General features: G+C 39.5%; 1 protein-coding gene across 3 annotated transcripts in view; it reads right to left on the bottom strand.

The window, feature by feature from the left end:
* Positions 1-16,548, bottom strand: part of LOC138951982 (selenoprotein N-like) — a 33,270-nt gene that overhangs the window by 10,974 nt on the left and 5,748 nt on the right. For 2 of the 3 annotated variants that reach the window (XM_070323551.1, XM_070323550.1), the window contains exons 3-6: positions 9,487-9,555; positions 4,066-4,415; positions 3,359-3,510; positions 1,470-1,708 (exon numbers count right to left, since the gene is read on the bottom strand). In XM_070323551.1, the coding sequence (XP_070179652.1) occupies positions 1,470-1,708; positions 3,359-3,510; positions 4,066-4,415; positions 9,487-9,555 (810 nt within the window). The remainder of the gene's footprint in view (positions 1-1,469; positions 1,709-3,358; positions 3,511-4,065; positions 4,416-9,486; positions 9,556-16,548) is intronic. The other variant, XM_070323553.1, reaches the window with a different exon arrangement.

Here is a 16,548-nt window from a genome sequence, read left to right as displayed (position 1 = left end):
AACCGGGGATTTATTGCCTGGGGAACATGAGATTTATTTCCCAGGTGCTTGTGAATGAAAACTCGTGAAAATGACGACAAATATATATATATATATATACGCACACACAAAGGGAAGTTTTTGCAGTTTAGTAGTAGTGCTATCGACATGTAGCGCTACAGTACATTGGTTTTTCACATAATAGTGATATCGACACGTAGCGCTATTGAGACATAGAGATAATGGCACGTGTGAATTGCGTCAATAGCACTACGTGCCGATAGCACTACTGTTTTCGGCAATTTGTGTCGATAGCACTACAGAAAATAGCGCAAACGATACGTAGCACAAATGACACGTAGCGCTAACGGGATGCACCGGACATAAACAATACTCTAGACTTTCAGCCAATGAAAACTGTACCACCTAGCCAAAGAAGGTCAACCAGTACACAACATGTGAAATACTCATTCAAGATCGTCACAACCAGTATGGGGACTGATATTTGTGACAGATACCATGTTCTTAAGTCGGTAGCGGTGCTGGCTTCAAAACCAGTTGCCACTAATCGCTGTCGGTTCGATCCCCATGTTCGGCGATCAGGATTTATTTCCCAGAGTCAACTTTGTGCAGACTCTCCCGGTGGCCAAACTACCCCATGTTCACAGCGAAAGTCTCAGGACTTGGAAACATGAATACACACATGCAGGGGAAAAAAAAAAAAAAAAAAAAAAGGGTATCGCCGTACACTGTATGGCAGCGTGCTTTCCCCATGGAGAAAGCAGGCCAAATGTCCATGAGGGTTACACCTCACAAGACTAGCGTGCTTTCCCCATGGAGAAAGCAGGCCAAATGTCCATGAGGGTTATATACACCTCACAAGACTAGCGTGCTTTCCCCATGGAGAAAGCAGGCCAAATGTCCATGAGGGTTACACCTGACAAGACTAGCCTGCTTTCCCCATGGAGAAAGCAGGCCAAATGTCCATGAGGGTTACACCTCACAAGACTAGCGTGCTTTCCCCATGGAGAAAGCAGGCCAAATGTCCATGAGGGTTACACCTCACAAGACTAGCCTGCTTTCCCCATGGAGAAAGCAGGCCAAATGTCCATGAGGGTTACACCTCACAAGACTAGCGTGCTTTCCCCATGGAGAAAGCAGGCCAAATGTCCATGAGGGTTACACCTGACAAGACTAGCGTGCTTTCCCCATGGAGAAAGCAGGCCAAATGTCCATGAGGGTTACACCTGACAAGACTAGCGTGCTTTCCCCAAATGTCCATGAGGGTTACACCTCACAAGACTAGCGTGCTTTCCCCATTGAGAAAGCAGGCCAAATGTCCATGAGGGTTACACCTCACAAGACTATATGAAATCTTATCTTTATCCTTTTCCTTGCTAACCTGGACACAAATACCTTGAGAAAATAAAATTGGAAAAAATCCAAAATGATTGCAGATGATACTATTTCCGTCCACACCAAGCACTGACCTGTTTAAAGGGATAGAAGGCCTTTTCAATCATGCGCAGACACTCAAGTCGCGGCGCCTCCGAGCTCCACTGCATCTCGGCGGGGGTTTGCGGTGAGGGGAAATCTGGCTTGAGCGACTGATCCTCCTCCTCTGGGAGAGGCAGGTGAGACTCTGCGTCCATCATCCACTCCATCTGGGGCATGTAGCCAATGTCCACCTCCATCCCCCCCTCCCCGCCCTCCATTATCCACTCCATGTCTGGGGACAAGAGGCACAGAATGTGTCATGTGTTTGCTAGATATGCTACACAATTGTATTTTGAGTGTTCTTTTGAATGAAGTGTACTATCTCAAGCCAGGGAGTACTGCACATGGTTGTAATATAGTCTTCTGTCTTATGTTTTACTAAAAGCACACTGTAACGAAAAGCAGTTCACACAAAAATAAGAATAATGGCCAAGTGAAATATTCAGAAAAGGATTATACAAAACGGTAAATGCATATTCACCAATTCAGGTGCTGATTACTAAAAGCAGCATTATTGTCAATGATTATTCCATTAGACACTATGACTTTGAAGCTCACCTATAAAAGTTTACAGTGTTACAGGTCTGTAATGTAAGGATCCACACTTCCAAGAAAGGACACCTTCTGTTGTGCTTTTTACATTTAGTCAAGTTTTGACTAAATGTTTTAACATAGAGGGGGAATCGAGACGAGGGTCGTGGTGTATGTGTGTGTGTGTGTGTGTGTGTGTGTGTCTGTGCGTGTGTGTGTGTAGAGCGATTCAGACTAAACTACTGGACCGATCTTTATGAAATTTTACATGAGAGTTCCTGGGTATGAAATCCCCAGACGTTTTTTTCATTTTTTCGATAAATGTCTTTTATGACGTCATATCCGGCTTTTTGTAAAAGTTGAGGCGGCACTGTCACACCTTCATTTTTCAATCAAATTGATTGAAATTTTGGCAAAGCAATCTTCGACGAAGGCCGGACTTCGGTATTGCATTTCAGCATGGAGGCTTAAAAATTAATTAATGACTTTGGTCATTAAAAATCTGAAAATTGTGATTAAAATTATTTTTTTATAAAACGATCCAAAATTACTTTTATTTTATTCTTCATCATGTTCTGATTCCAAAAACATATAAATATTTTATATTCGGATTAAAAACAAGCTCTGAAAATTAAAAATATAAAAATCATGATTAAAATTAAATTTCCGAAATTGTTTTAAAAACAATTTCATCTTATTCCTTGTCGGTTCCTGATTCCAAAAACATATAGATATGATATGTTTGGATTAAAAACACGCTCAGAAAGTTAAAACAAAGAGATAAAGCGTGCTATTGCAGCACAGCGCAACCGCTACCGCGCTGAACAGGCTCGTCACTTTCACTGCCTTTTGCACTATAGCGGCGGACTACGGTCATTGTGAAAAAATTCAGTGCGTTCAGTTTCATTCTGTGAGTTCCACAGCTTGACTAAATGTAGTAATTTCGCCTTACGCGACTTGTTTATCTTTACCAAAATATACCTGTCATGACAGACCACCTGCGATGTAAGGACACTGGGCTGGTTTACACAAGTTGTCCTTTCATCACAGGTATGTACCACTGTACATGGTTTCTTAACACAATAAAATCTGCTGCTGTTTGCACATGAAAGTGTGGACTTGTCCAGCAATAATCATGCATTTATTTGCCCGACATCCTTTTGAAGAGAATATTAAGTTTCTTGGTAATTACATTTCTATTTGAAACCCATAAACAGGCAATAAAGTTCTACTGTTTTGTGTCATATTTTAACCTCCACCAAATCCATCACTCACTTTGCTATGAGGAGCATGCACAAAATTTTTCACAAATAAACTCTTTGAAAAGACCTAAACAATGACAAGCACATACCGACATTGAGTCTTCTCTCACTGGGAACCCGCATGTGGAAATAATGGACGTGAGAACCGTCTCGACTCATCACCAAGTCTCCCAGGAACTGTGCAGGGGTGAACCAGAACGGTCTGACTGGGGGATTGTTCAGCTGAAACTCTGCGTGCATCCTGAAAATGTTAAGAAAACAAACTTGTTTTAACAGGTCAAGCAGCAAACTCATTGAACTAGAGTTCCCTAATCTGTGTCACTTGTCACATATTGTAAGGAAGCTTTCGTGTGAAAACAAGCATTGCTAGATGACCTAAGCTCTTACTCACCTTTGACAGAAAATACTTAAAAAAGACCTGCACGTACATATGCACACACACTCACACACACACACACACACTTTCCAGAGACCATACAGACAAATTACAAGGTTTACATAAAGACAACTTTTACACTTCATTCACAGATGACACACAAGCAACAGTCAGAATTCCCACACCACAAAGTACAGTAACAATGAATTTTCTCATCCGAGACAATAAAGTTGTCTATGCAACCTATGTCCTGTCTAATCGCAAGTTTCACAAGTTTTGAATTAAGTTTTGGCCCCAGGGGGCTACGAAACCACACAACAACAAAATTAATCCGATATTGAACAGAAATGGAGACAATTTTTTACTATTCACAAATCATAAAATTAACAACGTCATGCAAAATCCACCAAAAACCCTTACCTGAAAACAATGTGCACATATCTGTCGCTCAGGGCTTGCACGCAGGCGATGGTCCCCCGGGGAGGAAACCGCATCTGAACAAAGGGGTGAGGGTGCATCATCCCCAGCAACCTGTACAGCACCTGCTCCTTCCCCTTGGGCTTGGGTGGCAGGTAACGGCTGCTAGAATGGACCTGTGTTCCAAAGAGACCCGGCTCATCGACTTCCAAGATGCTGTAGGTTTCGCCCACTTGCAGGCTCTCGAGGTCGTCGGGGAGGAGGCTGAGGAACTCGCTGGCGCCAAACACCTCATGCTTCCGGTTGGCCTCTGTCCAGTTTCGTAGTCCGAACAGGGTGTTTTTGCCTGTGACCTGGACAGGTGAGAGGGAAAATCGAGGGTAAAATGTGCTAGGAGTTATTGTTGTTGTTTCGTAGTCCGAACAGGGTGTTTTTGCCTGTGACCTGGACAGGTGAGAGGGAAAATCGAGGGTAAAATGTGCTAGGAGTTATTGTTGTTGTTTCGTAGTTCGAACAGGGTGTTTTTGTCTGTGATCTGGACAGGTGAGAGGGAAAATCGAGGGTAAAATGTGCTAAGGGTCGTTGTTGTTTTTCTTTGGACATGAAAAAAAACAAAAAAAACTAGAAAGATAAGCTTATGGAATGTTTAATCATAAACAAAACCATTCACTAATTTGTCCTTGATTGTGAAATGTTGGCAGTTTATCTGTTTTTGATTTAGAACTTGAAAGTTTCAGTAAAGTCAATGGGGGATTTTTGAAAGCTGAAACTTGCAGGCTTATTAAAATCATCATCATGCCAGTTGGAAAAAAAATGTGATTAAGCTTAGCCTGGCTTGTAGGAAAGTTCAATTTTTTGTTACATTTTTTTCCATGCTTTTTCTTCATTGACACATCTGCGAAGAACAAGCCATAAAGCAAAGCAGCAACATAGACCTGACAAGCTTATAAAGACTCAAAAAGATCGAGTCATTTTCATGCTGTCTAGCACAAAATGTGATTTACGTGACCTGTAAGTATAAGGAGACTACATTTTGTGTTTTACTGTCTTTTTTGTCTTGCTATTTTCTGCATTGCGACATCTGCACAGGTGATAAAAAAAATTCCCCTTAACTTGAAACAGCTGTGAAATAAAGCGGTACAAATTCCCCTTACCTTGAAACAGCTGTGAAATAAAGCGGTACAAATTCCCCTTAACTTGAAACAGCTGTGAAATAAAGCGGTACAAATTCCCCTTAACTTGAAACAGCTGTGAAATAAAGCGGTACAAATTCCCCTTAACTTGAAACAGCTGTGAAATAAAGCGGTACAAATTCCCCTTAACTTGAAACAGCTGTGAAATAAAGCGGTACAAATTCCCCTTAACTTGAAACAGCTGTGAAATAAAGCGGTACAAATTCCCCTTAACTTGAAACAGCTGTGAAATAAAGCGGTACAAATTGCACTTATACATGTAGGGAAAATGGGGGAACATAATGTGCTTTGAAAGTGTATGACTTGAAAGTATATACTACTTTACAATATTTTCTATTGAGCAGCAGTTTTTCTCTCCTGCCTAATACAAACCTCCAAAGTTTACAATGCACTTGCGTAGAGATAACATTGAATTGGAAACCACACAGTGCTGTAACCTATGATCTGTCAAAGCAAGCAGTACTGACTACCAGTGTTTAAACAACCACCAGTCTATGAAACTCAATCCCTGTGCCAACAGGCTACAGTGTTAACCTCATGTTATGTTAGTGAAACAAACGCCATGCATGTACTACAGTACCAAAAAGATTGCACATCTTAAAATCCCTCATATTTTACATATCATTTTTTTAATTCCCACACAACCAGATGAAGTTTTGTACACTGCAAAAAATTACTTCAATTTGAACTGAACAACAGTTATATTTTCAGATATCCACACAGCGCACTTTTAACACCATACACTTCAAAATATGTTTATCTTAACTGAGTTGTATTATATAAATCTTCGCAATCAGTGATCCATACTGAACTGATTTTATGCTGATTTCACCAAGAACGTACATAAAAAGAAATGCCTCCATTCCTGTATTGTAAAATCCCTCATATATAAGTTCAAAATCTATACATGGCCACCTGCATGTACATCAATTCAAGCTGCAAAGATTCAGTTTTAACCTCCTTCAGCTTCAAACCTCTTTTCAGAAAATTAAACAGCATCGTCTTTCTATAAGCAATCGTACTGATTTTGAATTCTAAAGCACGTAAATTAAGTTCTGCATGAACTGAGCACATCTCTACTAGCGGCTACTGGAAAGCGCATGCATGCAGTATATTATAAACACAAGCTTTGAACTAATATAACAAAACTTATTCTCAGAAAAAAAACCCAGACAGCAGACCTTTCTTTTATGCCATTTAAAAGTTTGAACTCAATCCAACAAGGTAGCTAAAGCAGGGCGAGATAATGCTCAAGGCAAACCAATAACTTCCTGTTTATATAAGAAACCTATAAGAAACATATATGAACGTCAGTATTACCAGTATTTTACAGCAGGGTCCCAGTTTTGTTCTAAGTCCTGATCGAATTCTTCAGTGCAGAAACTAAGTTCTGATTCATATAAGATTCATATAAGAAAGCTATAATTAAGAGACCTGTGGGTTTCTGGAAGTGCAGGTTCTCATAGTCATATATAATTCATATAGTTTTTGTGTATGAATTGGGGTCTATATGTCTCTTATATGACCATAATTATATGCTCATTTCATACGGGTGACCATGCATACACTGAAATTGGGTAAAAGCTAAATATAACCCTTTACAGTGGTACCTGCAATGTGATCCCCTCTGAGGAGAGGACGCCTCTAAATAAAGGATAACTCCGGCTGTGCTCTTGTCTTAATTATTTTGACTAAATTATACCTGATACTATAGGACCCCTGTAATGGTACTGGCCCCCAGAAAATGTTGGCAGGTCCCGATGGTGTCCTAGCTTTCTTGACAGGTACCACCGTCTAATGTTTGTACACACTTGCAGTCAGCTCTCTTATGTCATAGATGTTAAAACACTTCATAGATATAGCAGGGCTAAAAGTTACATTCTCTAAAAAAAAAAATTTAAAGAAAAAAGAATGTCATCATCTTCAGCCATGAATGCTGCACTTTTGCACAGACAATATAATTATATGTATCATTGTATGCATACGAGCATTACAATTGCCTTAAGTACAAAAAGACTTCTTCTTTCAACACCAGAGATGTTGTTTTTTGGGGTGTTTTTTTTTTTTTTTTTTTTTTACCTTTGGGAAGACGCTTAAGCATGCCCTTTTAATCGATAAACAATAACATTATATAACACACTTGGTATCTGTATGTTTAACTGTACATTAATCTGTGGCACAGCACATTTAACATTTACTTTTGGCGCGAATTCTTACAATACATGGACAAGAATGTATTAATCTATATGCGGTTGTGTCTGCGGTGTCAAAATTTGCGACATCAACATAATCATGAATCCACACACACACATAGATATGCATATGCACATATACTTAATCATTTTCATTTACAAAATACTCATACGTCTCAACCCTAATTCGCAATTAAACATTATATTTAAATCAATAGGCCTACCATATCTAAACTTGCTGATACACATTTTTGCTATCAACAAAATGTGATTTATAATTTTGTTTGTTGGGGTATGCATTCCTGGTAAATAACCAAACAATACATCATGTTCTGTTAATATAACATTTTCTTTCGTATTAACAAAAATACATCTAATAACATGTTCCCAAAATAACCTCATTTTTCTACATTTCCAAAAAAGGTGCTCAATATAATCTATTTCGTTACAAAGACTACACAAATTATTTTCTTTCAACTTCATCTTGTCGAGTAAAATGTTTGTGGGGTAAATATTATGTATTAAGAGATGTTAAAGTGAGGTTCACCAGCATCACATTAGTAGACTCAGACAAACAGCTCCCAAAGAAACGAGTATAATAAAGGAGAGGTGAAATATTCAGACACTGGTTAATACAAAACAGTGAAATTAACATAATCAGGTGCTGATTACATAAAGCAACATTTGTGTATGAATGTTTCACTACAGCTGCTGCCAGACGACACAAGGACTATAATTAAGTTTTAAAATCATTGTTACATTCAGTTCCATAAATAGTTCAAGTATTACAATGTACATTTTGCTCATAAAGATTTGAAACTGAAAGAATTTATTCATGTTCAAACTAGTGTGTGTGTTTCAAATTATTCAATTAACTAAATACGTTAGTGGATGAAGGGACACACAAATATTTCCTTTACTTTGGTTTAAACAAGATTGTATTCCTTTACTTTGAGGTAATATTCTTCTCAGCGGTGATTTACATCACAGGCACTACCATCCTGTAGCCATGTTGTTAAAGATTTTTGTTATAAATAGAATAAGCTGGTTCAAACTAAACCAAAGTAAACTAACACTAAAATTAAGTGCATTGGATTTAACAACAAAAAGCAGGAACGCAACTGTGCCCAGACAATCTGCCTTCAACTGAATTAAGTCTTGAGGAGCTACATCATCCTCAGGCCAAAAATGTCTTAATAACAATGGGAACCCCCCTTTTAAGACCTTCAAAAATCAGGTCTTAAAAAGAAGGGAGTCTTAACAGAGAAAGTCTTAAAATTGGGGGGGTCTTAAAAACAGGGGTTCAACTCGATCTATTCACAAAACTGTGTTTTATTTACATGCAGCAACAGCTTAGTACATGTAGCTGGGTTTTCCTCTTCAAAACACACACAAACATCATCAAGTTTGAATTTGGTGATCATAATGTCAATGAAGTCAAAAAGCAAGTTCTGAATAGGATATCAATTAAGTTAAAAATGTACATTTGAGCTTATATGTCTTTTAAAAACAATTTACAGACAGGACATTTTGCTTTGCAGGAAATAACATATTTTTCCAAGGTTATTTAACCTTGCTGTCACTTTGAATTACTGAGTTTTACAAATATAATTTTAGCCTTGTGTAAAGTGAACTATCATGGCATAAATTTAAACTGCCCGCTTAATTAAATCCCACATTTTTTTGTTCTCTCTTTCGAACTCATTCATGACCCAACAAATACTGAACATATATGACCTGAAGTTTGAACAAAAACTTGAGAGAGAAAAAAGAAAAAAAAACTTCTTCTGCATGTGAATTAATAAAAGCAAAAAGAACCAGTTAAATTCAAATCCACATCCTGAAAAAAATTAGAGTTAGAGAAAACTCATTTGAGAAAAAACAGACGTCTGAACACTATAGTACTAAGCTGCTCACTAGACAGACCTAATACACGCAAGTCGATCAGAAAGGTCAAGGACAGTAGTAAAGGCAAGCAGACTGGGATATGAATTAAGCACAGCAAACCAAGGTTAGCAGGCAACACAAGAGGAACTCACAATGGGCATGAGAGTATATTTGACGAATCTGAGGTAGAGTCTCAGGAATTTAGCCATGAAGGCTCCAAACTGCACAATCACAAGCACATCAAGCCCCAATTATCACACCAAATTTGTAAAACTGTCATGAAGCCCAAATTATATTGCAAATTGCATTTCTATACTGTCCTGTCATAATTAGTACATGTTCTGTATTACATGTATATCATCAGGTTCACTCAGATAAAGCAGCTGGCTGTGAGCTCTGGTTTTGTTTTGTTTCAAACTTGTGCGGGACACCGTGTTATTAGCAAGCATTAAATCCCGCTTTCTGTATTATCTCTACCAAAATCTAACGACAGATTTGAGCATCATTATGCTTATGAACCTCTGAAATTTTTTTTGAAAGATTAACCATTGCATTTTATGCAGTGTTTGTGCATGTGTGTGTGTGTGTGTGTGTGTGTGTGTGTGTGTGTGTGTGTGTGTGTGTGTGAGTGTGTGTGTGTGTGTGTGTGTGTGTGTGTGTGTGTGCGCGTGCATGTGTGCATGCATGCATGCATGTGTTAGTGTGTTAGTGTTGAGTTTGTGTGAGTTTTTTTCTGTTTGTTTGTTACTGTTGTTAACTGTTTACTATTCGATTTCATTTACCGTCTGCCTGCCTGTATATTAAATTGTTGTATTGGGGTGTTTTTTTTTGGGGGGGGGGGGGGTAAACTCAGTAATTGGCAGATGCGAAAAGTTGAGTACTGGGTCAATAACTTTACATCGGTTCTCTCCTGTATTTGTAGCTTGCTGAAAGTATATAAATTTCATTCCTGGAGAATTGTCATTACCAGAAACAACATTGTTTTTAAATAAGAAAATAATTCATGTCGAAACAGGTGTACTTTTTTTGGAAATAAGGCCCGACAGAGCTTTAAACACTGAACATTACAATTTTGCACATTCAAATTATGTTTTGCATTTTGGTTTACCCTGTCTGATAAATTACTTTCACACTAAAAAACAGTATTAATGATAATTGAGTAGGGCGTTTAGACCCCATACCACACAATGTACTGTACATGCATGCCTTTGTCATACAAATGACATTGCTTAAGTCTATAGTATATGTAATTAAATTTGCTGTTACATCAGTTATGTTTCTAGCAGGCATTTTCTGTACTAAGTTCACAAACACATTGAACTGATCAGTACTTGTTGCCTTATGCAAATAACAATCATTGCTGTGTTCAACTTTCAGAGGGTTTAAGAATTAAGAGCAGACTATCCCAGATCAATGAGCACAATGTTTCCCCCCTTCCATTTTATGTCAAAAGTCACCAAGTTGTCATTTTAACCATTCCGCTATAAATAAACAAAATTGCTCTTTCCAGGAAAAAGACAGTTTCACAAACTGAATCTAACACATGCAGGAAAAGACAAGAAGTACATATTTGCACAATTATGTACAGATAAAACACACATTGAAACAACAAAAGAAATAATAGTCAGTCAATACTCAAACAGCTAAGAATATTTCACAAGTGAACCTCCGTTTAACTCCCTACAGTTATTTCCCTTTAATTTCGATCACCCAGGTGATCAATGGATGTACAGACGATTTTCTTTCACTTAGAAATTACGATATCAAAACATCTTTTTGACAAGAGACCTAATAAAATTAATTTTACTGAACACAACCAGACACCAAAGAACGTCATTTATACTTTGGGATTTTTGAAAAAAGTCGAAGGCTGCAAATATGTCATGCAGTTTAAATGTTAATGTCATTGACGCCATCTTAATCCAAGACGCGTGCTGTGACCACCTGTGGTCATTTTCTTATAGCTATAACTTCGGACAAAGCTTCTTGACAGCAAAATAAAAGCATTTAATACCTTGAACAATGATATATACACTTGTCACAAAAAGTCAAGGAACAACTGACATATTCACATGGAAAAAGCAAACAGCAATATCTTCATAACCCGAAAAACGAAATCAACCAAACTTGGCTAATGCACTGACAACAACTCGCAAATTGTCTAGACAGCATCATTGGCCGCATGTGATGCACGGACGCGGTGCTAGGCAGGCGGAAAGTGCAGGCCCTCCACGTCAAAAATGCGCCTAAATTCACTGGCTCAGCAGAATGAACATTGGTACTGAACATCGGAACTGATCATGGCACGTGCTAGGCGGACGTCTGGGCTGTGAAACTCACCGCACTGAAAGCCTTTATAAGCCAGCGTTTCACAGCTATGGTCCATTCCAACACCATGGTCCAGAGACGATCGCTGCCAGATGTCGACAAAGGACGAGCCCTTGCCTGGCTTCAGCGCGGCGCCACCTACCGAGCTGTTGCCCACCGACTTGGGGTGTCTCCATCGGTTGTCTGGAGGCTACAAGAACGCTGGAGAGCGACTGGACGGGTCCAGGACAGGCCAAGATCTGGGAGACCAAAAAAGACTGATGCAAGGGCTGATCGTTACATCGTCCGCCAGGTTCTGACGTCACGCACCATCACTGCAGAGCGCATCAGGGGGCAGCTAAGGGTGGCTACCAACATTCAAGTCAGCACGCAGACCATCAGGAACCGTCTCCACAACGTGCGGCTCCGTTCCAGAGTACCAGCCAAGAAGCCCAAGCTGACTCCAGTCCACAAACGAGCCCGCCGAGACTGGTCTGCTCGTCATTCGAGATGGACACGTCATCAATGGGCCACTGTTCTCTTCAGCGACGAAAGCAGGTTTAATCTGATGCATCCGGACAAGCGGCTGTCCGTATGGCGACGAGAAGGCGAACGGTTTAACCAGGACTGTGTCCAGGAGGTCCTCGCGTATGGTGGAGGCTCCGTGATGGTATGGGGAGGCTTCTCTGCCAACCATAAGACCCCCCTGTACCACATCCAGGGGAATCTGACCGGGGCACGCTACAGGGACGAGATCCTGGGTCCGATTGTCATCCCTTTCCTGCAACAGCTGGGACCCCAGGCCACTTTGCAGGACGACAACGCCACACCGCATCGCGCCAGGGTGGTTGGGGCCTTCCTGCAGCAGCAGGGAGTTCACAGAATGGAATGGCCAGCCTGCAGCCCAGACTTAAACCCAATCGAAAATGTCTGGGATCATCTTGACAGGCAGCTGCGAGACAATCACCCTCCCCCAAACACCCTTCAGGACCTGCTGGCATACCTCCAACATGAATGGCAAAACCTGGACCAGCAGCTCCTCAGAAGACATGTGCAGTCCATGCCTCGACGCTGCAACGAATGCTTGGCCCGGCGGGGTGCCCATACCCATTACTGACATTGTTTTGTTGACATGAGACAGTTGTGACTTTTGAAATTCAACACGCTTGCAGTGAACTGAGTTTAACTCATCATTCCGTTATTGGATACCAATGAAATTTGCCACATTCAATGTGTGGCCCAGAAGGTGTACTTTGGTGTAAACGATTAATAAATTGGTGAAATCGTTTCGGAGATATGACTTTTTGAATTTTTGTTCCTTGACTTTTTGTGACTAGTGTATATAGGACTAGGAGACGTTTTTAGATCTATTTTTCATAAGGGCTTTCATTACCATTTGAAAACAATAAAGGGATCGATGGTGGCTAGCTTCAAACTGGACATAATATTCTGTACACTTGCTACATTACTATGAACAGAACTGCATTCTCAATGAGCTTTTTTTTTTAAACTTGTGTAATGAAACAGGAAAAACTGAACGTAAATATTTTAATTTTATTTTGTATTTATTATATCTTATTGTCCTTGAGGAATATTCCCTAATAGCAAGAAGTTAACATTTCAAGTGTTTGTGTGTGTGTGCTTGGATGTGCACATGTGATTGCATGCGAGTACATGCTCGCATATATATGTCTTTATCTCTTTGCATTAGTGTGTGATTATATACATCTGGCCAAGGCCTCATTTGTAATCAGATACTTCCTATACGAGTGATTACACTATCATTTTTTAACACACATGTATCCTGTAAGCTGTTGTGCACCATACCAGCTTCTCAGTTCGAATTACAGAATGATGAAAATGAGCCTTGAAACAAAAAACCCAGCTAATCTTGTTTCAGCGTCGGTTATGCAGTGAAGTGTACATGCTCCTGCAGGTGTGTTTGCTGGAGACTATTTGCAAAGTGCTAAAAGCGATCTCCGTTTGGGATGATTGGCAGCTAGGTCATTCTTCAGCAAATTACTATTGAATGAATAATAACAAAATTGTTCCTTTTCAGACGGGCGCAGTGGCATGGTGGTAAGACGTCGGTCTCCTAGTCGGGAGGTCGTGAGTTCGAATCCCGGTCGCTGCCGCCTGGTGGGTTAAGAGTGGAGATTTTTCCGATCTCCCAGGTCAAGTTGTGCAGACCTGCTAGTGACTTAACCCCCTTCGTGTGTACACGCAAGCACAAGACCAAGTGCGCACGGAAAAGATCCTGTAATCCATGTCAGAGTTCGGTGGGTTATGGAAACACTAAAATACCCAGCATGCCTCCCCCGAAATCGGCGTATGCTGCATGAATGGCGGGGTAAAAACGGTCATACACGTACAAATCCACTCGTGCTAAAAACATGAGTGAATGTGGGGGTCTAAGCCCATGAACGAAGAAGAAGAAGAAGAAGTTCCTTTTCCACATGCAAAGTGTTCAGAGTACAGGATTCAGTAGCTAAATTCAGTTCGCTCGTGCATTTGATTTAACGATTCTTCACCCTTAGGTTTTCAAGTCAGGTTGATGTATTCACGAGGAAAAATAATCTCAAACATTGTTTGTACATCCCTTTGTTGATCATAACTGCTGGTGTTGGCATGCAATGCTGATAAGATATACATCATTCTTTATCACACACAAATAATTGCACCTGTCTGGGAATCACAAAAAAATAATTGCACCTGTCTGGGAATATATGAACATACATTCCCCAAGCTGTATTTCAAACTTTAATTGTCATGTCAACAACAACTAATTAGGAGACTTCTTTTCTCAAAATTGATGTACAGTAATTGGGTTGTCACAAAAAAGGAACTGGGAGTGATTTACCAAACTCGCATAAATGCATCCTGTTCACTCATATCCAGTATACAAGCTTATCAGTTCAAATTACAAAATAAACCCAGTTAACCTTGAAAATACTCAGTTCTTGTTTCAGTGTTTGCAATCAGTGAAGCGTCAACACTGGTGGGAGTGTGTGCTACAAACAGACTACGTGTACAATGTATTTGTCTCATGCTTAGAATATTTTCTCTACTAAGGATATTACAGATCGACCAATGAAATGATGCATTCTATGGCCTCTGGTTTAGTTTATTTACAGTACTGCTTCTTTGTGTTTTTTTGTTTTTTGTTTTTTATGATGTTGTATTGCTGTTATTTGTGTATTTGTTGCTTTTTGTGTTTTGTGTTTGTGTTTTAATGTGTTGTTTTTGTGTGTGTTGATTTTGTTTGGGTGAGTGGGTGGTTGGGGACAGAAGGGGTGGTCTAGCATACAAATTACAAGACAATTAATGGACACATTTTCAATAAATCCTAACTGTTATCTTCCTATTTCCGGCATAACCGTTTTTTTTTAAATATAGTCTTTTCCAATAAATATGATACACTGGTGTGGATTCAGTAGCTTTAGTGTTGTACCAGGTCAATTTTTTCTTTTCTGCAAAACACAACTAAATACAAACTTAAACTGAGCAAGAGTTTAATCTATTTTTCTATTTAAATATACTACACGTATTAAACAGTTTTGTCACTGTGCATGTGTAACGAGACCCAAATTATTTATGTTAATCTAATTCTAAAACATGCTCTCAAACATAAATAAACATTCAATGCAAACTAAAGGATTGTGTAGAATGCAAAGGACAACAATGGCATGCTTTAAAACTCCAAATAGTATTCTATAGTGTTTATGTCTGAACATTAAAAAACAAAGAAAAACAGGACTGCACAAATTACATCTTATCACAAGCCAAATCAACAACACTATCACTTTTACAGCTAAAACAAAACTGTTGACAGCTTTTGTTTTTGATCAATTGCTTTTCTGTGATAAGTCATAACCACTGTCAAAGAATAAACCAAAGACACTAGAAGAGAAAGTGGGGGTAGCAAAGTAATTAGCAGGGTGACGCTGACAGGTGACTTATATCGTAAAGTCGAGATCGCGTTGGTACCGCTAGGTCTGTTTTATGTTCGCCATCCTTGGTGGTGTCAGGGTTGATGTTTGTTTGTTTATTTGTTGCTTAACGTCCAGCCGACTACGCAGAGCCATATCAGGACAAGGAAGGGGGGGATGAAGGGGGCCACTTGTCAAGCGATTCCTGTTTACAAATGCACTAACCCATTACTTGTGTCCCAGCAGGCTTTAGCAAAACTAAATTAATACCTACTGGAAGATTACCAGTTTCCAGTATGTTAAAATAGGCTTAACCTATCTACTGCTGGACTTACATCAGAACACTAACAGATTAAACTATACATGAATCGCGAGACAAGCGGCAAGAGAAGAGATTTTTGGAAAAAATACAGGTGAATGAGCAAGAAGGCAGAAAAAAGAAAAGAATTCATGAAGAAAAAGAGAGCATGACAGGAAAGAGGAACCAAAAATCTACCTAACAGCAAACTAGAAAGCTCCTGCGGTTCCAAAAACAGGAGGGGCCTTTAATTTCATAACCGCAGTGCCCCACTGCGGGAGTCAGGGTTGATGATAGCATACGGAGGAAACAGGGGTGTGAGCACGTACGTTAGTCTCTGGCAGCGGGTCATTAAGAGTCTTTAGATTCCAGTGCGTTTTAAGGTTTGGAAAATAGTTCCTAATGAATTAATTAATAAATACAAATAAAAGCACAGGGTTTGATGTGGTTTTTGGCTCACGTAAGTGTAGCCTATGCGATGGTAAACTTTGTCTGTCTGTGCGTATGTATGTATGTATGTATGTATGTATGTATGTATGTATGTATGTATGTCTGTGGTAGAAACTTTAACATTTGACTGAACACCGAAATACTAATTTCACTTGGTTATTATCCAAGCAACATCTTCAAAGTATTGAAACAATGATCAACATTTCGTCGGCATGTGTGTAGTTAAAGTG

Source organism: Littorina saxatilis, linkage group LG17 (genome assembly GCF_037325665.1).
Source record: "Littorina saxatilis isolate snail1 linkage group LG17, US_GU_Lsax_2.0, whole genome shotgun sequence".
NCBI classification, from domain to species: Eukaryota; Metazoa; Mollusca; class Gastropoda; order Littorinimorpha; family Littorinidae; genus Littorina; species Littorina saxatilis.
This window is presented reverse-complemented; position numbering and strand designations above follow the sequence as displayed.